The sequence below is a fragment of the Musa acuminata genome, chromosome BXJ2-8 (genome assembly GCF_036884655.1).
Source record: "Musa acuminata AAA Group cultivar baxijiao chromosome BXJ2-8, Cavendish_Baxijiao_AAA, whole genome shotgun sequence".
Taxonomy (NCBI): Eukaryota; Viridiplantae; Streptophyta; class Magnoliopsida; order Zingiberales; family Musaceae; genus Musa; species Musa acuminata.
Window position 1 is genome coordinate 12,037,826 of NC_088345.1, and position 23,799 is coordinate 12,061,624.

The 23,799-nt window shown below is 37.8% G+C and overlaps 4 protein-coding genes across 4 annotated transcripts; 1 reads left to right on the plus strand and 3 right to left on the minus strand.

The window, feature by feature from the left end:
- Positions 1-539: 539 nt before the first annotated feature.
- On the minus strand, positions 540-3,398 carry LOC103995025 (pentatricopeptide repeat-containing protein At3g57430, chloroplastic). Its single transcript, XM_009415509.3, has one exon. The coding sequence runs from the start codon at positions 3,300-3,302 to the stop codon at positions 702-704; it is 2,601 nt and encodes an 866-aa protein (XP_009413784.2). The 5' UTR covers positions 3,303-3,398; the 3' UTR covers positions 540-701.
- Positions 3,399-3,797: 399 nt separating this feature from the next.
- LOC135619211 (peptidyl-prolyl cis-trans isomerase Pin1-like) lies at positions 3,798-7,582 on the minus strand. The gene is made up of 2 exons (XM_065121013.1): positions 7,302-7,582; positions 3,798-4,162 (listed from the first exon to the last, which is right to left on the minus strand). Exons 1-2 carry the CDS (start codon positions 7,531-7,533, stop codon positions 4,038-4,040), a joined length of 357 nt encoding a protein of 118 aa, XP_064977085.1. The 5' UTR covers positions 7,534-7,582; the 3' UTR covers positions 3,798-4,037.
- Positions 7,583-9,139: 1,557 nt separating this feature from the next.
- LOC135619210 (calcium-dependent protein kinase 18-like) lies at positions 9,140-17,339 on the plus strand. Its single transcript, XM_065121012.1, has 12 exons — positions 9,140-9,641; positions 10,874-11,004; positions 12,723-12,764; positions 12,963-13,074; positions 13,213-13,291; positions 13,373-13,542; positions 13,957-14,083; positions 14,396-14,511; positions 14,616-14,723; positions 15,959-16,021; positions 16,488-16,661; positions 16,863-17,339. The coding sequence occupies exons 1-12, from the start codon at positions 9,324-9,326 to the stop codon at positions 17,010-17,012; spliced, it is 1,590 nt and encodes a 529-aa protein (XP_064977084.1). The 5' UTR covers positions 9,140-9,323; the 3' UTR covers positions 17,013-17,339.
- Positions 17,340-17,947: 608 nt separating this feature from the next.
- Positions 17,948-22,927, minus strand: LOC135619212 (AP-2 complex subunit sigma). Its single transcript, XM_065121014.1, has 6 exons — positions 22,791-22,927; positions 22,577-22,675; positions 22,435-22,485; positions 21,374-21,547; positions 18,834-18,893; positions 17,948-18,276 (listed from the first exon to the last, which is right to left on the minus strand). The coding sequence occupies exons 1-6, from the start codon at positions 22,791-22,793 to the stop codon at positions 18,235-18,237; spliced, it is 429 nt and encodes a 142-aa protein (XP_064977086.1). The 5' UTR covers positions 22,794-22,927; the 3' UTR covers positions 17,948-18,234.
- Positions 22,928-23,799: the final 872 nt, after the last annotated feature.

Here is a 23,799-nt window from a genome sequence, read left to right on the forward strand (position 1 = left end):
TATGATTTTATTGTTTTAGTAGAGTCTGACTAGTTTTTCCTCTTATCTCCTTTCGCATCACTAATACTAATCGAGTCACCTCATCTAACCAAAACATCCATAGCTCTATTTAAACATTGTCCATCCCATTGTATGTGCTGATCATGATCATGATAAATGTTTTTGATCTTTTCCTTTTTGTTTATCATGATGAAGACAAGCTAATGCCGGTTGTTCTTTTGTGCTCAAGATGCATAGCTAACATTGTTTTCTACTTCTCTGTAGGCTAAAGCAAAGTCTAAAAAGAAGGCTGATGCTAAAGGTCACCACTGAGGAGAAGAATGTGGCCTGCTGTGATTGCTTTGATGAGTGTCCTTGGATCCTAGCTGTCATAAACGTCTTGTTAGCACATCCCTGCTCTGCGTTCTGGTTCGTGTTTTTCTTTTTTTGTGCTGAGACCATGCCGGACCAGCAATTGGATTATCTTTGACAAATTTTGTTTGTAATAATCGACCTCTAGTTGTGACAGGTCAAACTAGATTTCCCTCTAAAAATGAGCAGATTGTAATCTGTATCCATCGCAGGCTGGTATCATACTTAAGTTTCAATAATACATGCTATTTACGTGTCTTCGATGGGAGAAGATGCTTGCTATAAGTTACAGATCACCACCTCCTGATGTTTTAGAAAAGTTTGCAGCATTCTCCTTGCAGCAACAAATGCTACCAATAATCTCCACAAGAACACGATCCATCTCTAAAATGATGAAACCTCCTCATGTCCCTAAGAATGATCTGCCTGCCAACCAATCTTGCAATGAACTTGGTCGCCTCATGGCAGTCGTTGCACACTCGGAGGTTCTTGGCGACTCTGATGGTCGAGCCGGGGGGAGTGTTCAGTATGCCAAATGCTATGGCCAGCTTCTCGCTGTGCCCACGCAGAAGCACCTCCTTCTCCTTTTCCTCGACGTCATGGAGCACACAGGACGTATCAGGAACGTAGCCCTCCTTCTTCATCCTAGTCCATAAAGTTTCGAGGAACGAGTGGATCTGCGTGCTTTGTGGATGCGCCGAATCCCCGACCGTGAAGCGGTGGACGTCGTCTCCCACCTCTATCCAGCTGCAACCTGGCTCTTTCCGAACGCCCATCGACTTCATGTTCTTCCGGACCTCCATCGACCTGCCCCATTGTCCGGACGCAGCATATATGTTGGAGAGGAGCACGTAGTGGCTTGACTCATCAGGCTCCAGCTCAAAAAGATGTTTGGCCGCGATTTCTCCGAGTTGGGTGTGCCTGTGAATTCGACAAGCACCTAATAGGCTGCTCCACGCCGCTGCCTTGTCCGACGCTGCGTCCATGGTGGTGATGAGATGGTATGCTTCGTCCAGTTTCCCAGCTCGACCGAGCAGGTCCACAACGCAAGCGTAATGGTCTGCGTCTGGCTCGACTCCGCAGTCCTCCTTCATCCCGTGGAACAGCTCCATGCCTCGACTCACCATCCCTGAGTGGCTACACGCTGCCAGAGCTGCGATGAATGTAACCCCAGTCGGCTTCACTTCGCCTTTAGCTAACATTAGCTCGAAAAGCTCCATTGCCTCCTCGCCCTGCCCATGCATCCCGTACGCCATGATCAGCACATTCCAGGTGACCACGTTGCGTTTCGGCATTCTGTCGAACACCGCTCTTGCCACGCCTAAGCAACCACATTTCGCGTACAGGTCCACCAATGCGCTCCCCACCGCGACATCTGAATCCAGTGCGTGCCGAATGGCGTAGCCGTGGATCTCCTTCCCCTTTCCAAGTGCGGCGAGAGACCCGCAAGCAGGAAGAACAGTCATGAGAGTGATATTATTTGGTTTGACGACTTCGACTGCAGTCGAATCCCCATTTCTCTGCATCTCATTGACCAGATTGAATGCTTCAGAATAACACCCGCAAACAATGTAGCCGGAGATCATGGTGTTCCAAGAGACCACATCTCTGTCCTCCATTCCAGCAAAGATCTTACAAGAGATGTCGATCTCCCCCACCCTCGAGTACATATCCATCAGCGCATTCTGCACAAATTTATCCCCTTCCATCCCCCTCTTCAACACGTAGCCGTGCATATCTTCTTTCCTGCGGAAAGCTTCAGAACGTACGCAAGCAGGAAGGACGCTTGCCATCGTGGTCTCGTTCGGACTTAACCCTGCGACCACCTCCATCTCGATGAAGAGATTCAACGAATCATCGTCCAGCCCATTCTGCGCATAGCCAGAAATCATGGCGTTCCAAAGTCCAAGCCTTCGCTCAGAGATTCTGTCAAAAACCGCACGGCCCTTCTCCACCAGGCCGAGGTTACAGTACAGGTCGACCAAAGCACTGGCCACGAACGTGTTCATGAACAGGTCAGCATTCCTAAAGGCATATGCATGGATCTCCCTGCCAGCGTCTAACAAGTCCATGTGCGAGCAAGCGGGCAGAACGCTCGATAATGTGACACCATCGGGCTTAATTCCGGCGACAACCATTTGGTACAGCACAGAAATCGCCGCTGAGAACCGATCATTCTGCGTGAGAGCGCTAATCATGGTATTCCAAGTGACTATGTCGCGATCCTGGAACCGCTCGAACAGGGCAACTGAGTCATCCACCGCTCCCAGCTTCGCGTACATCGCTACCAGCGCATTGAAGGCGAATCTCTTTTCGTTGCAATAGGACCCGTTGCGCAACTCGTACCCGTGAAGTTCCTTCCCGAGCCTTATCCCGTCGGCCCGGTCGAGATTGGAGCAGGCGAGGGCGACGCTGACGAGGGTGAACGAGCTTGGCGGTACGGATTGCTCCTGCATGGACCGGAAGGTTCCAAGCGCGAGCTCCCACAGCTCGAACATGCAAAGTGCAGCGATCATGGAGTTCCACGATACCTGGTCTCGGTCGGGGATTCCATCGAACACCTGGAGGGCGCTGCGGAGGTCACCGCACCGGGCGTACATGGTGACGAGGGTATTGGCGACGGTAACGGGGTAGGAGTGGTAGCCGTGCTTGATGACGGCTGCATGAAGCTGGCAGCCGGCGGCGGGGTCAGGAACGCCGGCGGCAGCCTTTAGGGCGGCGGGGAAGGCGAAGTGGTCAGGGGGGACGCCGGCGGAGGTCATGTCGACGTAGGTGGCGAGGGTGGCGCGGAAGCAGCCGGCGCGGGCGTGGGAGCGGAGAGTATCGACCCATGATGGGGCGGACAGAGGAGGAGGCTGTACTGGGGAGGTGGAGTTTGGGCTTGGGGGAGGGAGGGCGGGAAGGATAAGAGGGGAGGTGAGAGGGGTGGGAAATACCATAGACGAGGCCATGGTGTGGTTGCCGGATTAAAAAACGGAAGAACTAGAGCTTTCTAGTCTCCTCCGGAAGAGGTTGGTTGTAAGCGCTTTGGGACCGGCTCACAAAGTTCGTTTGGGTTTGTGGTACTCCAAATAGCAATTCTGGCTCGAAAGTTTGTAGTGATCCTGTCACATGGCTACACCTAATCAAGACAACAATGGGTCGAGAAACATATCACACACGAAGCGAGGCCGCATACACGGTCGACGAGCCAAGGGATCATAACCTAATCTTCAAAGAAGATATTTTGGTATTTGAGAATGCTCCTCACCATCATGAATCGATGCGCTCCGTTGTCCACAATCCATGCACACAAACGACAGTAGTACATGAAAACCAATCTAACATCGAGTTTTATCTCAAGCCATCTCTAACGTCAAAGTTTATGTCAACAACTAGCTTCCGATTTCACGCGCCACAAATTTCACATACAAACCAACCATAAACCACGCTTAGCAACAACCAAGTATCCAATCCAAAATATCATTAAGTACTCCAGTAATGATCCAAAGGAGAACACTCAGTCACATACTCTTATGGAAAGAGTTTAGGGCCAAAAGATTTGTAATGATGTTATAGCCCTATTATCACAAGCATAGAAAGCAAAGGTATCAGTGCAGACTTATTATAGATGTCATTTATAATGTGGGTGTTTATGATGAGGAATCGGATCTGAAGTCATGGATACCTTTTCTTTAATCTGGCAATTAACCAGTTCTTAGAATGATATGGACACCACTGTCGGTGTCCACGACGTCACTAAGTTCGCCCACTTTGAGTGCATAGGTAGCTTCTTCAAAGGGCTTCTGCATCTGTCCACGCCCGAAACGACCTGCAACATTTTGAAAATACATTGAACAATAAACGAGGTCAATACAGGCAAAACCATTCATAGGGTGTCAAAAGGATGAGATGAGCAAATCATCTATTTTTCCAGCCAACACCATTCATGCGGATACTGCAAGCAAGAACGGTCGGATCCTAGAATCCTAACAAGACAATTTGAAAACTAATTTTCCAGCTCAATTTGATTAGACTGATCAAAGCAGCATAGTACAAAATCATTATATTTAAGTAGCACTGCACCAAAATTTCAATTTGTTTCGATTGCATAGAATAATGATGTGGTGTTAAATACACAGAAGGAAAAGTAGCATAATGCTATAAGAGATGTGTTTCTTAATGTCTTTTTGTATTTCAGCAAGCAAAAGCCACATTCTGCTAAGGTGCACATTGTGAAAATCATAGCAGCCATTGATGAACAAGAGTAAATGCTGGACCTTTGATCCAAGGTACTATGGGTTTTCAAAACATAAAGTAAAAAAGTTGTGGAGTGCATTACAGGAATTATGTATAGAACCTTACCCTCGCACATGACAGAACAGACAATACAACACCTAGGTTACAATAAAGAAATCCGATGGTTGAATCTCAGGTTATGGATATACGGTAAATACCTTGTGGTTATCATCCAAACATTGTCGTAGGGTCAGAATACTGGACTTTATTGCGGTTGCTAAAAACGTATTACCTGTTGTCAAAGTTCTTGTTGAATACTAGCAAGCCTTTTTTTTAGAATAATATTTATGGAGCTGTTATAGTATGCCAACTATATTCTATGAAAACTAAGCCTTTCACCTGAAATAAGTGCCAAGAATATTAACTACCCAACCAAATTATCGAATTCATTCTCTCATTACTTTTGTCTCCTAAATTAGAAATAGAGCTTTAGAATTGATCCATTTTTGACAACACACATCCACCTAATCATGAAAAATATAATCATCAGCTTCGTAAGTGCTCGGTACAACTACACGCCCGTTGCATCTCACTTCAACTTGATCCAAATTGAGGCTAACTACTGAAAGATTTCTCAAATAATTTCTTACTGCTTCCAGCAGCATTATTTCAACTCATTATCTATCATTTCTTTGGCAAAAAAAGGATTTGCTGGCGGAAGAATAAGCAAAAGTATCATGGTATGGTCAAGAAAACAAAAACTAGATCAAGACGGAAAACAATTAATACACAGTATATTTTCTGGTAATTTACTAAAATCATATTCAAACAGTCAGCTTAAAAAAAGTCGATGAACCTATACCCATTTAAAGCCATAAAACTTTGTGATTGTTTCACCTAACCAGAACATTCAACTGCAGCAAAAGCTTGAGGCCTTTAGACTTATTTTTGAAAGCAACTGCATATGTTTTTCATGTATAGAAGCTAATTTATCATGTAGAAACTGTCACATCTATTATCTAATGTCGTTCTATTAGCAATTACCTACCCAGGAATCACTGAAAAAAGGTGGCCTTCTTAATTTTTGCGAACTCACAGAGCAGTGTTAAGGTAGGGTTGCATCACATACCAAATGCCCATATTAGTTTCACCAAAAATCTCATGAAAAGCTTCTACTTCCTCAAGTATCATCACACCAAAGACGATCATGTTATTAGCATAAAACTCTTGCAATAGCAGCACCTCCAACAATTTGCCCACTCTAAGAGCAAAACCCCCAACACAATCATCAAAGTAAACTGAACAAATATTTCACATCACTGAACTTTAAATGTAGAATATCAACGATGGTTATAAAGTAATTCTACATCTAATCATTCCTAGTAGCATTATGTTGCCGATTTTATCCACACCAAGAAAATCCATATTTATCTTCTTTTCCATATATAGGTAAAAATTGTAGCATCAGATATTTGGTTAAGACTTCTCCTCCCACCACCCTCTCTTCCCCACCCAACCACCCCCCCCACCGCCACAAAAAGCCTCTTTCCTCCCTCATGGCTACAGTAGGAACCAGTTGCTGCCAAGTGCCAACACTTCCCCTTTTGACCTCTATTCGATGATCTACAATATAGATTTTCATATCCCTCACTTCTTAATTTTACCTCATGTAATGCACGTTGGCCCCAGTGTTATGATAATTAGGAAGTGTTATGATAATTAGGAATTTACTTGTTTAGACGCCAAGCGTAAGCATCAAATTGATATTAGAAGGCAACCCAGTCCAAGAAGGTCTCACTGATAAAGTCTGGGGAGGGTTCATGTACATCAAACTAATAGTGAAACTGATACTAGAAGGCAACCCAGTCCAAGAGACTCTCACTGATACAGTCTGGTGAAGGTTCATGTACATCAAACTAATACTATAACCACACTAATGTATGGCATCAAGCTAAACTCAATTATGATCATTCGATGAACCAAATGATCAAGAAAAATCTAAAAACAGACATGTGCATTAGTGGAGAAGCATCATTACAGGTTGTCGCTATAGTAAGTTATATTATAGCTTTTGATCACCAATTTAGACAAAGAAACAAATTACCACATCTTTCTTCTATCTCCATGATTTCATATCTAATAAAAACCTTATGCCGCTTCTAGTACTTGACCAGGGGAAATAGTAAAATTATATCCAAGTTCGCCCGAGTTCAGTTATCAAATTCAATGATGAAAATGCACTCTCAATGGTACTACAATAGATTACCAGGCTACGATAGTAGTCTCCTTGGTCTTTCAGTCCATCTCCAATCATCAAACGACTATTTTCAGTGTCATCCACTGTATAAACTGACTTAAAGACTCTACCCTACATCCATCAATGCTTTAAATTGATTAAAGGTTCTACCCTATACGCATCAAATTCCAGATATCCATGACACCGAACCTGATTAGGGACTTCCGTTTTTACAAGCACTCAAGGAGCACAAATCGGATATCTCCTCATAATCATCATCAAAGCTAACCTCCATAAGCCAAAAGAAAGATCAAAGAAACCCACACTGCAGAGAGATCTAGATTGGAGCGAAATAACGAAAAGAAATTATCGATCAATGTATCGAAACGAACCTGTCATGATCGCCACAGAATCAGGAGCGATCTAGGTCGATCGACGCGGAACAAACCAAAAAGAAAGGGAGAAAATAAGAATCAAGGCGAGAAACCGAACATACCGAGATCACCGCCGCGCTTGGCGGAGCTGCAGTCGGAGTAGCGTGCGGCGACGTCCTGGAATCGGGCCTTGCCGGAGACGATGTCCTCGCGGAGGGTGAGGAGCTGGCCGACGGCGGCGTCGCGGGTGGTGGCGGAGATGACGCGGCCGTCCGGATCCTTCCACGAGGCCTTGCGCCGCGAACCCTCATGCTTGATCAGTATGTGCGACGCTCTCACCTGCTCCGCGGCCATCTCTCGCTTTCGCTCCTCTTCTTTTTCCTTCTTTCCTAGACCGAGAAGGTAAGAATAAAGGCCAAGAATAAAGGTTTTTTTATATTAATTTTCAGAAAAATAAAATAAGAAGGGATTATTTCTTTGAAAAAAAATCTCTTTTTACTTTTTAAAATAAAATATGTCTCCTATTTATATTTTTTTCTTAAATAGTATTTCTTATTTTTCTTAATCCATTGTCATTGACTTCTCGTCACTATCGGTCGTCTCTATCGCCTTCGCCCTATTGTTTATCTTTCACTATCATTCATAATATTATTTCTTTCCTTTTTTTCTCTCTCTCTCTTTCATTTATTTTCTCATTTGTTAAATATTAATAAATCATTTTTTGACGATAGACTTATAAGACATTGAAGATAAAAATATTATGAATGACTAAAGAGAACGAAGAGAAGGAAAAAAAAGATGATAACACATCAAAGAGTAGATAGAGACAACGACTAGAGTAGACAGGCAAAGCCAATGATGATGAGAAAAGAAGAAAAAAAAATATTTAAGGGATCATAAAAAAGATAATATTTTTATAAAAAAAATATTTTTCGATGAAATAGCCCAAAAAATTCTTCTTTTGATATTTATTTTAATAGACCACCACAATATCCCAATCATTCCGCTACAATCTCTTGTATAAATCTAAGACAATTAATTTTTTATATTTATATTCTTTGTGAAATTTATCTTAATACATAATTATTTTTATTATATTCGACATTACTTAACTTTCTTCACTGCATAGCTATATAGTATTTCCATCACCAATGAATAATTTCATAACTATGTTACAATTACTTAACTTTTTTCATTTCAGTTCTGTTAGAGTTAGGCGTCGGAAAGTGTTACCGTTGACTTCTTTTTGAGTTTCTGTTGGACACGTCGATTGATTTTTTTTTGCCAGTAATATATTATTGATATTAACAATAAAATTTTTAAAAAAATGAATATATTATTGTTAATTTTATTTTTAAAAATAATATATTTTATTTTTAAAATAAAAAAAATTAAAAAAATATAATTTTATCAAACAACACTTAGCAAATATTTCACTAAACGCATTAATAACCACAGCTATCCGTAATTAATTATTTATGAAATGCTGACCAATAAAGTAAGGTAGGACAGGTGGGTTCGATGTGACCATATATCTCCTCGAGATTACCGAGTATTGCATACTGGTCCAGCTCATGATACAAGGAAACACGTTTTTTTTGTCGTATGACTTCCACGTCTATCTACTGTTATTATTATTATTTCTGTGCTCTTTTAAGTTCTAATATTCTTGGATGAGACTAAGACGTGGCGATCACGCCACGAGCCATCGGTAACATTATGAAGTGCGTGGCAGACATAACCATAGTCTTTCTCTTTGTCGCTTTCAGCGTTTCTTCTCCACTTCCACATGGGAATGCCAATAGGATCCACACCTAACCTTATACAATTCATATGATTTGTTCTTTCACTTATAAATATTTATATTTGATTTATTAAAAGAGAGAAAAAAGATTACAACATATTCTTTATGTTCTATTTAGTTTTCTCATATGTACAACAAGATAACTAAAAGGGAACGACGCTCTCTCTCTCTCTCTTTCCAGAGACCATTTCCTTCTTTTCCTCACCCTTAAGCCCTTTCCCCCGATCGATTTTTCTCGAGACCATCAGCAATTGGATTATAATTGATTTTATGGTTATTTCTGCAACCCTAAGATAATTGGGAGGTCAAAGAGGAGTAGGAGGAGGTGGAAGGGGAGGAGATGGGCGCCTGCATCTCCAGCGCCGACCCCAAAAGCGACACCGCCGCCGCTGCCTCCACGGAGGAGCAGCAGGGCCGGCCGGAAGCGAACAGGGGGCAGCAGCAGCAGCAGAGGGTCCGCGACGGCGGGAAGGAGAAGGCGGCGGCCGGCGGGTTGGTGCCGTGCGGGAGAAGGACGAACTTTGGTTACGACAGGGATTTCGCGAGTAAGTACACGATCGGGAAGCTTCTTGGACATGGGCAGTTCGGGTACACCTTCGTGGCGACCGATAAGGCTCATGGGGATCGCGTGGCGGTGAAGCGGATCGACAAGAATAAGGTATGTAGAATTTTGTTTTGGAGAAGACGAGACGAGAAACTTGACTTGCTTGATTGCTAGGTGTTTTATGCAATGTTCCATTCGTTGGATGTTTTGATGGATAGGCGTGATCTATATGACAGCTGATTCTAGGATTTTTAGTGAACACCTCCTATACAGATTTTCATCTTTTGTGCTCTTATTGCTTTAGAAAATGTTGGTGATGATAAATAAATATTAGAGTGATATAAACTTACGGTAAAATAGCCCAAGAGTTAAGCCTGTTTCTTTTTATCTATCTTGTTTTTTCTACCATTTGTGAACTTAATGGAACCTTCTGTATCATATCCTTAAATCATCCTGGCTTTGGATCCACATTAATGATTGAGGTCAAAGTTCTTAAGACATGTCTGGATTCTTTTAGTCGGTGGTCCAGATGATCAGTTGTTCAGGATTCTTTCCTGTATCGGTGCATTTACTTCTCTGTAGTATCCTTGGAAGAAAATGGAGCTCAAAGTGTGAAATGATCAGAGCGAGAATGAGTACCGTGTTACTCATTTATGAACTAAATTGTTCCACTATGGTTTTTATTACAGCTGTCGTAGGACTTGTGATGATGAAATGCTAAAGTTTCTATGCTGCAAAGCCAAATGGATGTGATAGCCTTCCTCTTCTAAAATTAAAAAAACAAGTAAATGCAAGAAATGGATATAATATGCACGTTAAACTTCAACTTTTCTCTGATAAGCCTGTACAGTAGATTAATCTTTTGACAGACTTACAGGTATTTATTGAAGGTGGCCCTGACACACCTAGGTGCACCGTGCTAGCTCACAACCAGCATGGGCAAAGATTTAGTATTCCATGCTTGTGTTGGTCCGCTCCATCGCAGTGTGCAGAATGTCACATGTAGTGTCTGGTGGTACCACTATTCAATATTTGCAAATTAAAAGGAAAAGGTGTAACATGATTATGTTATGCTATTTGACTTGAAAATATGAACAGATGTGTGTTCTTACTTTAACTAGCTGAACAGGGGAAAAACTATGTATGTGCTACAGTGTGATAGAAGCTCATGCCTGCACTTATATTAAGTACACAGGCCTTAGATGTGAGATTTTAGTGCTTGGTAGTTATGCAATTGTTTACTGCAAACTTTCTGATAAAGAGTACTCAATAGTCAATATGATAAAATAAATAAATAAAAATATTATGCTTAGTAATTGACATCAGACATCTAAATTTCTTGGCAGATGATCCTTCCCATTGCTGTGGAGGATGTTAAGCGCGAAGTAATGATACTGAAAGCCCTAAAAGGACATGAAAATGTTGTCCATTTCTACAATGCCTATGAAGATGATTCGTTTGTATATATAGCCATGGAGTAAGTTGTTTTGTTGTATTATGAATTATCTTTCGACCTAAGTTACATTTAGAAACCATCCATACATCTATCCCATTGCTTTTTTGATCTTTAGAGAATGAGTTACTTTGCACTTTATGACAAACGTAACCATACACGAGGCTGCCACGTCTATTTCATCAGGATATTCTCATTCTTGCTCGTCTTAGACTAGTAATAAACAGGCTGTGTTCTCTTTTTTGTAAAGCTGGTCCAGAAAATTTTGATATATTCTTTGAATATATGTTCTTTTTTGGTTATTCACTACTAAAGTTTTCCTACTGAAATTCATATTTTACTAATATAGTGTACATACAATACTTTTAAATCTTTTATTTCGACATGAATCTCTAAAAGGATGGTTATATTTGTAAACTTGCATGAAGATTTAAAAGTGCTTAATTTTCTCTTTCTTAAAAAGTATGTAATGCAAAGTAATGCTTAACCATGTTGCTGAATGTAGAGACAAGTGATTCTTTAGCTATAATAAATATATGTAGTGGATTAATGGATTATATATACAATATTATTATGCTGGTAATCTGAACATCTAACTCCTTACCTTTTCATTTAATCTTGCATCCTTGATTATCATCTGTTAATCTTCAGTTATTTTGTTGCATAGAAGAGTTGTCCAATTTATTATAAAGTACACTAGAATGTATGTTCGGATTACCATTTCACTCCATGTATCCTTATACTTGTAAAACTGAGTCATATAAAAGACATAAAGTGCCTTGATGGTAAAAATAGATGAGAAGCAGCATAATTTTTATGTTGTTGAATATGGAGAAAAGTGAATTTCATACTCGATGAGCATACATAAAATCAATTAATATATTATTCCGGACATGAACATCAAATGAGATAGTCTAGGAAGCATGTGAGCAAGATAAAATTTTCTGAAATCAGATGTGAACAAAGTAATTTCTGCTCTATCATGTTGCTGACTGTCGAGAACAGTGATATATTCATAGACGGCATATTATATTGAACTAGTATTTGTACATAGGGCAACAAAGATCATTTTCTGGCGTGATGTATGATGATATATTCAAGATGGTACTGGGCGATAAATGGTTGTAATTGCATTTCTCTGATGAGTCAAGTTACCAAACTTGGGAGAGGCAAGTTCAGTAGTAGATAATTGTATCTGTTAATAACTTAGTACGCACATATAGATTACAGAATTATTAAATTCATTGAAGTTTTCCACTGATGTTGTAAAACTTGATATACCTAGATGTCATTGAAAGATAATTGGGCATGAGCAAGCATGTTTGCTAAGTCATAGATGTTAAAATTTTCTAGTTTTGAATAAGCCTTGCGACATTATACTTGATAACACTGGATACTGATAGTAGTTTTTTGTGGCTTGGATGTAGTGGAGGTTTTTGTGGCACTAGCATGATGAGATTCTCTGTTTTTAATTTTCGGTTGTAGATCTAAATGCTAACAAAGAGAATTGTTGGATTATTTTGGACTTCCTCAACCGCTAGGATTTCTTGTTTTCTTTAAATTTTTGGAATTGAGATCATGACGAATTTTGATATTTGCTTTTATTTTTATATGATTAGATGATGTGAAGCTTATGAACTTCTAGGCATTTGGTTACTTGCTAAATATGTTTTCTTTTTTAATCTTTTCTCTATTTTATGCAATGAGTTCATGATAACTTTTGTATGTATTTTCTTTATTAGATTATGTGAAGGTGGTGAACTGCTTGATCGGATATTGGCCAAGTAAGACCTATAAGCTTTTTATCTGTTCATGTTATAGAAATTTTTCTTGAAGTTCAAATAGGTATCTTGTATCCTCATGAGAATTTAGAATATGATTCTTTGTTGATGTTCTTTCCAGTTGGATCTAGTAGCTTTCTGTCTTCAAGATTGTCATTTAAAGTTTTAAACCAAGCATATGTGGGGAAATTTTCTTTACAGAAAAAACAGCCGTTATACTGAGAAAGATGCTGCAGTAGTAGTACGACAGATGCTTAAAGTTGCAGCTGAGTGTCATCTACATGGTCTGGTTCACCGAGACATGAAGCCAGAGGTAAAATTCAAATATTTGTGGTTGTATTGCTATCCAAATTTGTAAACGTCTGAAGTTTGTTTTTCCATGCAGTCGTTATAAAATCATAGGCATTCATATGTTTACAGAACTTCCTTTCTTTTATTTAAATAATTGCAGAACTTCCTATTCAAATCTACAAAAGAGGACTCACCTCTGAAGGCAACAGATTTTGGCCTATCAGACTTTATAAGGCCAGGTGTACCTAAGGTGTTGCTTGTTCATGCAAATCTTGAGTGTGATAAGATTAACTAGCTCTAACTGACGTTGTCACTTGCAGGAAAGAAATTTCAAGATATTGTTGGCAGTGCATATTATGTTGCTCCGGAGGTACTAAAACGGACGTCTGGGCCTGAGTCAGATGTTTGGAGCATAGGCGTTATAACCTACATTTTGCTTTGTGGAAAGCGTCCCTTTTGGAATAGAACTGAAAATGGAATATTCAAGGAGGTTGTTTACTTTGTGGTTTTGTGATCTTTCCTGTGATAAAAGTCATATTTTGTTAGATTTTTGGTTAACAATTGGCTTTTCTCAATGAAATGAAAGTAAAAAGGTCATCGTTCCTATTTCTTAGTCTTTCTTGCTGATCTTCTGTTCACTGCCTTGTTTCTTGATGTGCCTTTTTATGTCCTGATCTTCTATATGGAGCTCGGTTCCAGTGATGGGTCTGTTAAAACTGTGATGATGATATACCAGTTTTCCATATAAAATTATTGCTTATAAAACCAATTTAAAATACTCCTGTTGTTTTTGTAGAGATAATTGATATTTGATAAACCTGGTGTAAGTATTATTATTATTATTTTACTGTTTTTATATCAATTCACGAGCAGCAATATCATGGTATGTGATGCTGGTCTACAGGTGTTAAAAACTGAGCCAGATTTTCAACGAAAGCCATGGCCAAGCATAAGCAACAGTGCCAAAGATTTTGTTAAGAAGTTATTGGTAAAGGATCCACGTGTAAGACTAACTGCTGCTCAGGCTTTGTGTAAGTATCAAGTTTGGCCATCTTGAATGTGTGCCAAAGGTCGTTTGATTATAGATTGTGGTAGCATATGACAAGATGATCTTTTGTTGTTTTATTTTCATTTACTATATTATCAGTTAATGGATAAGAAATTATCTCAATAGTGGAAAAGATCCTTGTAGCCAAACCAAATAGTTGGTACATTACTGCTTGGTATTGTGTTGTTATCAATAAGAAATTAGTTTTGCTTTTAAAATCACATTTTCTTTCTACTTTCCATTCTGCTAACTTGTTGAATTCCTTCTGATAAAGGATCCTTTTTTTCTCTCTCAGCACATTCATGGGTAAGAGAAGGAGGTGATGCATTGGAAATCCCTTTGGATATTTCTGTGTTATCTAACATGCGCCAGTTTGTAAAATATAGTCGGTTTAAGCAATTTGCGCTCAGGGTAAACAAATTTGACGTTCTATAGGAAATATGTTGAATAACATATCCTTCTCATACATTGTAAATGGCTCGTTAGGAATCTAAACTATGCCATTGCATTTACAGGCATTAGCAACGACCCTCAATGAGGAGGAATTAGCTGATCTCAAAGACCAGTTTGATGCAATTGATGTTGATAAAAGTGGTGCAATCAGTCTTGAAGAAATGAGACATGTGTGTTTGTCTTGACACTCAGTTTTAAATATCTTCAGTTTATATATATTATTGTGCAAATATGGTTGCTTTCTTCCAAGAAATTTCACCTTTGAGCAGCTTTTGTTATGAAATGTTTTTCATCGATGTTGTTCTAGTTATCAGTTTTACACTTCTTTAGGCAGTGGTACAAGAAGCGTCTTTGAATTTTCTTTTTTCATCTCATAGAATTCACAACTGAAAATGCTTATGTTGACAACACACCTCTGGACAGCATTTTATTTTTAAAATGAAGTCAGTCTTATGTAGAACAAAATGACCATCCATTCAGGTTTAGTGCAAATAATATGATGTTTGGACCGTGTTCCACCATTGGTCTAGAAATGGATGGTTTGTTCATCTAACTCATCTTGCAGTTTCTGGTAGCATAAAGAACTAATATTCTTTAAGTTTGGCCTGAATGTTCTGTTTAGTTTCTCAGGCACCCATTTCAACTCTGTCGTGAGCCTTCCATACAGGTGAACTGACCAATTTTTTTATATAAGTTGGGTAACTTTGCAGTATTTTTTTTTTTCTCGTCTTTTCCCTCTTGGATGCTTTTAACTTGCCACTTGATCCTTCGAGTGGTTCAACCTACTTGGATTCCTGCATTTTTAAAAAGGTGATCTAAACCAAAAAATACATGCAGGTTGGTCAGTCATGCAGTCCGGATAGTTTGCCCTAGAGGACATTGAACTTCATATTTGAATTGTATATCAAACCCAAGGTTTTATGTACTGATCCAATATTGATCTGTTACTGGTTTCAATGAGTTGTCGAACTCGATATATTGGGTGGTACACCAACCTGTATTGCCTGATATCACCAAAAGATAACCAAAAAAGAGAGAAAAGACATATTGAACTATATGGTCTGTCACTGGTTCTGTCGTGTAGGTATTGAGCTATAGGTTGGTAAAAAGCCTATCAGTACATATTAGTCCTGTCGGTATTGATCTATAGGCTGGTAAAAAGCCTATCGGTACATATTAGTCCTATAGGTATACAAAACCATGCTGCAGTTTTTGACATATTGTGGGTCTGCATTTTTGTTTATTGTGTTTATAACAGTTGTAGGCTTTATAACAGTTGCAATATAAATATCGGCAACAATTATTCTACATAAAATTATTATTCAGGCTTTGTTATGAATATGCCATAAGTGATGTTATAATTTTTTCAGTTAGAACAATGATTCACAATGATCATCACTTGCAGGCGCTCGCTAAAGATCTTCCTTGGAAATCGAAGGAGTCTCATGTTTTGGAGATTCTCCAAGCGGTAGGTTACAATCTTTATGAATTTTTTTCTTGCTTTTTTTTCTTCTTGGTAAAACATTTTCCCATTTTTGTATGCATTATCCAGTACTAAACATTTCTTTTGCTAATCGAATTGAGTGATGGCTTGGAACTGTTGGTGGCAGTAATTTTGCACTTCCTTTTAAGATCAGGCCTTTTTCCTGTGACAATCAAAAGATGAGACTTTGAGGGTATTCAAAATAAGCTAAAGGTTTCTTGCCATTTTAGCTTGTCAATTACATAGAAAGTTAGTCTTAGGGTCATTCTTCTGCACTCTAAATCGGAAAGAACCTAGTATCATTCAGGAATTGATCTTTTGCACGCATTCTTGATAGAATCCTATTGGTTACTTTGTAGGCTTGCGTTTTAGTTGTTTACATATATCAGGATACCTACAACTTTTTCTTCAGAGTTGAAGTTCTAAAACCAGTACTTTTCTTCTGGAGCAGATGGACAGCAATACAGATGGCCTTATCGACTTTGAAGAATTTGTAGCTGCTGCTTTGCATATGCATCAGTTGGTGGAGCTCGACTCTGAAAAGTGGCGGTCGCTTTCACAAGCTGCTTTTGATAAGTTTGATGTGGACAGAGATGGATATATCACACCTGAGGAACTTCGAATGGTACAATTTCTTTGGAACATTTTCTGATTCTGAATGCATGCTTTATTTGTTTCAGAAACAAACTATAACCTGTTTTGTTTGCACAATAACATTGACATTCTTAGATTATATTATCCTTGAGTGATCTTGACCTCTCGCTGCAGCGTGCAAATAGATGGTTAAGAATTAGAGCCTAATAGATAGTTACTTCAATATTTGCAGCACACGGGTTTGAAGGGCTCCATTGATCCACTACTAGAGGAGGTTGACATCGACAAGGATGGGAAAATCAGCCTGGATGAATTCCGCAGACTCCTAAAAACCGCAAGCATGGGATCTCGCAATGTGCCAAATCGATCTACTGGTCACTGATCCTCGGAAGTTGTAGCTCATAGAGAATGGAGAAGGTTGAAGAAATCTTGAGTTCGATGTTTACAAGTGCTTTTGTGACATGTTTGGTGCACTTTCTTTCGTATGCATCATGTTTTAGTATGTAAGGATTAGAAAAGCTTACCATTCTGAAGAGAGCATGTTAAGTCAAGGTTGTTAACCCTACTTTTCTCTCTGTAACTCAGACGTCGTTGGCGTGGTGGTGGGCTCACTTTTTTATGTTTTTTTGGAATGTGACCATAAATGTGAGACGATGTCTCATTATGTGACATATTAAATGCAAATTTGTATAAATACTTTCTTTTGTAAGACTATGTGTTTTATTTTTGTCCAATCATAATTTCATCCTTGTGACAAGTGTCACGACTCGGAACTGATTGATTAACTAGTTTATTAATTTTATTCCATCCATGGATAATTTTTTTTACTAAAATTTTTTCATCGATTTTGATACCAAATATTATGATTCAAATGTAATGAGCTAATTAGTATATGAATTTTATTTCATTGAATGGTCTTAAACCCTCTTATCATAGCCAAATACTAAATACTAAATCAATTCGATTTTGATATCAAATATCACGATCCAAACTTGATGGATTATAACAAACCTATCAATCTTGTTTAACCTAAGTCATTAATCAAAATAATTAGATTGAAATTGATAATAATCTATTCATTATAATAATATAATCTTAGTCTTATCTATTTTTGATTGAAAACTAATCGAGGTGCTATACCACTACTCTATCTCTAAAATTTTCAAATGCAAAATAACTATTAGTCAAAATCATTCTACATTTAATGGTTCGCTAATCGACCTTCCTCGTCTGGCTGTGAGATGATTACACGGGTCAGTTAACGATAGAAGATATAATAATAAGTCAACAAGTTGCAAAAGAAACGACGCATCAGCATTTGGAGCAACATTTTGACTGATAAAATACAAATGGGTTCAAAGAGGCACACTTAAAACATTTGACACTGATCAATCCAAAGGGGCAACAACTACAGTACTTGCTGCATGGGCATATCATAGTCCACCGTACGAAGGGACTATTATTCTCCAATAATAGGTGACGATAAACAGGCATGTAGTATCTTATAGCACAAACTAGCAAAAAAATTACTGTCCTCTGGCATGAACTAATTAATGAAGGTACAAAACCGAAGCTTTGGGGCCCCGATTTCACGAACCAAATTCTTATTCTTGCTTTTCCAACTCTCCCATTCTCTCAATAATTGCCTGCAAGGTGGAAAAGAAGATGCAAATTTAGTTGGATGATTGGGTGTATCAGGCGCAACTGCCCGGCCAGATGCCTACCAACACTTCATCCTCGAGAATAAACGATAAATGCTCAAAGAAATTTTACAATACAAGCAAGTGAATATATACAGCAATAAACTTTAGAAAATTTAAGCTTCAGTGTTTGCCTTTAATCAACAAGGCAGGCACAAAAAAAGAAGGATTTCCATGATAGATGTGTTGAAGAACGAACAAGATAATGAAATCCAACACAAGAAGATTAGTAATATGACAAAGATATAAGAACAGGTACTTGTCTACTAGTTTATACATGATTAGTTCATGGATAAATACAATCCTAGCAATAAAATAGATCCAGCATTAGATTTTTACATGAATTTCATATTAATTTTGGAAGTGCTTGCTTTTTCTTACCCCCTCCCAGAACGAACAGAAATAGCAGTGCATTAAAATCACATTTGTAAAGAACAAGCAAGGCAATTAGCACATGGCAATACGAAAAAGAATGAATAATAATCTAACAGATGAAGACTCACCCTCTTGCTCGTCTCTTGAATCTCCCCAGCCAGAATAAACTCATCCAATATGAGATATACCTGGAAATGTTGTATCTATACGTCAGATGATCCATGTCATAAGCTTAACGATGATGGATCTCTCACATACATAATTGCAACTGAAGTACTTCTGATTTCTCAAAGTCATGCTTAACTAGTAGCAAATATTATGTGAAATTTCCTATGTAGCACAACAAATTCTCTCAAATGCAGTTATTATTAAACTGTGGAACTGGAACAGCCGAAGCACAATTCAAAATGCATCCATATGAACAATTTACTACTTTTTGGTTAGTTTGCCTATTTCCAGCTTACTTCTTGATATTACAGTTTCATTTGTTCAAAGCTTATGGACTGATATAATGCTAAATAATTGAAAATGTTTCTTTTCCGAAATGAGACTATATAGAGGATTAGGCCTTCCATATTAATATGGATCCCTCTACCAAACTCAGAAACATGATCCATGTTCCTGATTGCCCACATTACTTTTGAGTCTCATATCATTATCATATGCAATGCTGGAATTTAGAATCTGATCTCATAACAGTGAGAATTATGTAGAAATAAATATATTCAGCAAACCAGTCCATGTACCAGCTTGTTATAGACCTGTCTTTGGATATTCTCATACTTGGATCAGTAAAGGTTTGTCTGTACTGCCAGAAAAAAAATTGATTCTATTGACCAACCACTATTACTTTCCTCAAATCTTTTTTAACAAATTCAAGAAATAAATACCTAGTTTTCTTTCATGAATTTAAATATCATTATGGTACCAATACGACTGCAACCAGTGTACCATACTGGTTCAAATTAACTAATGCTAGGCATACCAACAGTATCAACAAATAATTAGGCTAAGTATTTTATGGAAAAAAAGGTACTTAATACTGTACTGTTCTGCTGGTCAGCTAGTACGTGAAATGAACAAGTACTTAAATTTATGGCTTCTTTGCCCAAAAAAGGTAGATATAATATCTTATTTGGAAAATTTTCAAAAAAATTGAAAATAATTCTATATTATACAGTAGAACTTAGCTTCAAAACTATCCATCCTTAAAAGTATACAAACCATGTCTTCATCTCATGTCAATTTGCTAGAAGAGTTTGGAATCTACTAGAGCTAAAGTTGGAGTTGAAATTTGATTTCTTTCAGGACTGGGACAAGTGAGGGTCAATCTCTTGGTACGGAGTGTGCTTGGGCACTTAGAGACATTATTGTTTACGGCCTATGGCTGATTTGGAATGCCTATAATGATCAGTGTTTTAAAGACTCTAGAACCAGCCCATTTGTTATTATGGCAAAGATTTATTGCATGGTGATGAATCATAAACTTTTGACTGAACCTGAAGGGGATTACACACTAGAATATGTCATGTTCTAGTGCACTGGAAAAAAGATGTAATTGGTGGTTTTTATGCAGATTCATAACAGGGTGGCGTTGGCTTCATTTTCAGATCAGGAGAGGGTACTTGTGTAATCGCAATATGCAAATACATTGACAAAGGAAGCAGGGGATATCATGAAGAAGTTACGGTACTCGAAGGACTTATCCTTGCAAAAGGAGAAGGCATCAAAATGCTTTTAGTAGAGGTGGATGATATGGCTCTAGCTACAGCATTGAACAAAGAAAAAGAACCTCCAAGACGTATTCTAAACTGTGTTATATCTAATTGGAACATAATGTCATGTTTTGAGGACTGCAGCATTTCTCATGTTTTTAGGGAAGCAAACAAGTGTCTCATTAGTTGGCTTCCCATGCAAAACCTTTTTGGTACATCTCAACTATGGTGGCAAGTTATGCCGGCTGAGTTGAGGAGAATTTTGTGCTCTGATGACCAGATCAATTCTAGTGTTTGCATTTTGAGGATAATATAAAGTTTATTTTCACAGAAAAAAATTATACAAACCAGAACCCTTGAAGTCTAAAGGATCTTTTATCACAGATATCATGAATTATGATGACGATTATAACACTCAATTCTTAGCACTCAACATCACAAACATCTATTGTCATTTTAAATTGACGATTTATCATATTAAAGTTCACATGAGTTAAGGAGCTCAAGATATTATATTCCCTTTCTTCTCACCTTAAAATTTATGCATCAAAAACTTGATTAATTTATACCAAGGAGCACATGACTGATCCTGATTAGATTATAAACCTCGATGAATTCCCACTCTCCCACCAAAAATTTCATACCTAACTGTTTAGAGCTAGAAGGAAATGAAAAGCTTTGTGCATTCATCAAACAGAATATAGCTCTGTGAATAAAAACAAAATCATGCAACCAGGTACTGACACCACATTGTAACTTTGTAAGCGTATTCAAGATACAATAATTTATATATAAACTTCAGTAGAAAAAAAGTCGGATGATGCATTCATCACAATGGAAGCAGTTACAGCCTGAAACTAAATAATGAGCAAAAGATATTGATTGCACCCAATGAACAGATCTGACAGTTTAGGACAGCAGTCAAGACTAGAAATTCTCATAGGGGGTCCGACCTTATGGAAGTTGAATACCAAATCAAGCTCACAGACATTGCTGAAGAAATGATCAAGAATCTCCACAAATAAATGGATGCACTCCAAGTATGCTAACTCATTATCAGTGATATCAACACACATTGAAAAGAAGAGTCCTGCATATCTTCTGTAAATAACTTTGTGCGTGCGGAACTGCATGAAGAAATACGCTTGAATTCAGTAGTAATAGACTATTAGTATCAGACAAATACACAAAAGAAAATTTCTACAGTCTGAAGCACGAACACAAATCTGAATCTGTCTTATTCAGTAAATCTATTCGTCAACAGCAACAAATGAAAAAGGATAGTGATATCTTACTACTAACCTTAAAGAAGGTGAGAACATAATGAGACTTAAATAGAACAGAAACAGATACATATTGCAGAAGTATATATAAGATAAATATATAGCAGAATAAAAACAAAGTAAGAAAAATGTCAAGATAGATGGATGTTTAACCAAAAGAGCAGCGCTAGACAAATATGACCTAGGAGTTTAAAAAGATGCGTCAATGAAGCTGAAACTACATTAAAAAAGGATGTAGAAGATCATGTAGCACTACAAAAAATGCTTGCAGTATCCCTATCAATATGCGTAAAATGTCAATACCCAATTGTCACAATAATGATTAAAAAAAAAAAGACACTACAGAGATGCTTGTTGGCTACATTGTGAATGCTTTAGTTTCAGAGGATGGTCAAGATGGAAATTTCACAATTACTTCTATACATGGTATTCAACATTCGTTATGATGGACAACTTAATACTTTGATATTTCGCAATGCACCAAATAAATATCAAGGTATATTGTACATAGATTAAAATATAATAAAAAAGCAACCATCGAAAGATCCAATATCCAGTTCACGAAGATCAAGTAATCAAGATGTTTTGAAAGTAAGTCAAACCTGCTCAGTCTGATACGATCAAGATCCAATATCAAGGTGATCAGAAAATACGATGCCGACCAATAATCGACTTTTACCAATAACATCGAAAAATATGTAGCGGGTTTAATTAGAGGTTTGCTCGCTTACCTCGACAAAATTGGTGTATTTGGGATCCCTGTTGACTACCAGCCGATGAACCTACCGATCAACAAAAATGTTTAGTGTCCGCACAAAATAAAAATAAGAACACATCAAGAAGACGAGGGAAGAGGGGCAAAACAACCCGGACCTCGTATTCGACCTTGTGCTTCTCAGATTCCTCGAGGGGGATGTAGTACTTGGCCAGCCGCGTCTTGCCCTGCCGGTTTTGGAGCAGTATGAACCGGATCTGGCCCCATTCGATTCGATACGGTCAGAAGAAAACGTTTCACAGAAATCCGAACACGAAGGCCAAGGAAGAAAGATTTGGGCACAGGAAAGAGAAAGAGGAGGAGAAGGTCTACCATCTCGTCGTCGCCGGAGAGAGCGCAGGAGAGGAAAAGTTGATGCGTCTTTCTTCGCCTTGACCCGATGGTCGATTCTCGTTCGATCAGTTTCTAATTTGGTGACCGGTGCTCGTAACGGTAGTGTTCATCCATTATAACGGCCCACGTTACGCTTTTATATTTATATCATAATACATAAACAAATTTATAGGAGTAATTTTAATAATAATAATAATAATAATATTATTATTATTATTATTATACCAAAAGACATTCTAATATCATATTTGATTTAAATATCTGTAAAATCATCTATAATAAAAAAAATCAATGGGATCCTTATTTATATCATATTTAACTCCTATATTAAAAAAATTAAGCTGAGTTTGATATACTTTATAATAATGTTATACTTATAAATGAATTCTATTACACACTATTACATAACCAAAATATATCAAATTCGACTTAAAAAATATATAAAAAAAAATCATAGAGTTATCGTGTACATTATATTTGATATTTGTAACTATGTTGAAAGATTAAAGAGGGTTATTTAGACTTTACGATATTACACTCATAAATGGATTATCCCAATCAAAGTATTAATTCTACAATCAAGTACATCATATTTGTTAATTATGTTGAAAGATTAAGGTGAGTTATATAATGCTACACTTATAAATGGATTGTCATAACCTAAGTATTGATTTGGCAATCAAGTCTAATGTAATTAATTTACGAGTTTAATATCATGTGATAGAGGATAAAATTGATCTCTGCAAGAAGCAAAACGACTAACAACTCCACAGGGAGTCAACTCAACAAGCAAATGCATTAACTCAACAATCATAATATGGATCGAGTCGAGTATTCTCGACCTCGATATTTTATAGGATCTTTCTGTGACATTATCGAATTTAAAACCACTCTATCAACCACCTAAATCTTCATCGATCACCCATATTTCCATCAATAAAATCATTAACAATCACTCCTCAACATCTCAAGACAAATTGATATGCTT

Bases quoted from the DNA above. Each gene is read 5' to 3' on its own strand.
- LOC103995025 (XM_009415509.3), bottom strand. From the start codon at position 3,302: ATGGCCTCGTCTATGGTATTTCCCACCCCTCTCACCTCCCCTCTTATC.
- LOC135619210 (XM_065121012.1), top strand. From the start codon at position 9,324: ATGGGCGCCTGCATCTCCAGCGCCGACCCCAAAAGCGACACCGCCGCC. The intron at 11,005-12,722 runs GTAAGTTGTTTT...TTTCTTTATTAG, and splicing joins TTTGTATATATAGCCATGGA to ATTATGTGAAGGTGGTGAAC. The intron at 14,084-14,395 runs GTAAGTATCAAG...TTTCTCTCTCAG, and splicing joins AACTGCTGCTCAGGCTTTGT to CACATTCATGGGTAAGAGAA.
- LOC135619211 (XM_065121013.1), bottom strand. From the start codon at position 7,533: ATGGCCGCGGAGCAGGTGAGAGCGTCGCACATACTGATCAAGCATGAG. The intron at 4,163-7,301 runs GTATGTTCGGTT...AAAATGTTGCAG, and splicing joins CAAGCGCGGCGGTGATCTCG to GTCGTTTCGGGCGTGGACAG.
- LOC135619212 (XM_065121014.1), bottom strand. The intron at 18,894-21,373 runs GTCGGACCCCCT...CAACATTTCCAG, and splicing joins TGGTATTCAACTTCCATAAG to GTATATCTCATATTGGATGA. The intron at 18,277-18,833 runs GTGAGTCTTCAT...TCCACCTTGCAG, and splicing joins TTCAAGAGACGAGCAAGAGG to GCAATTATTGAGAGAATGGG.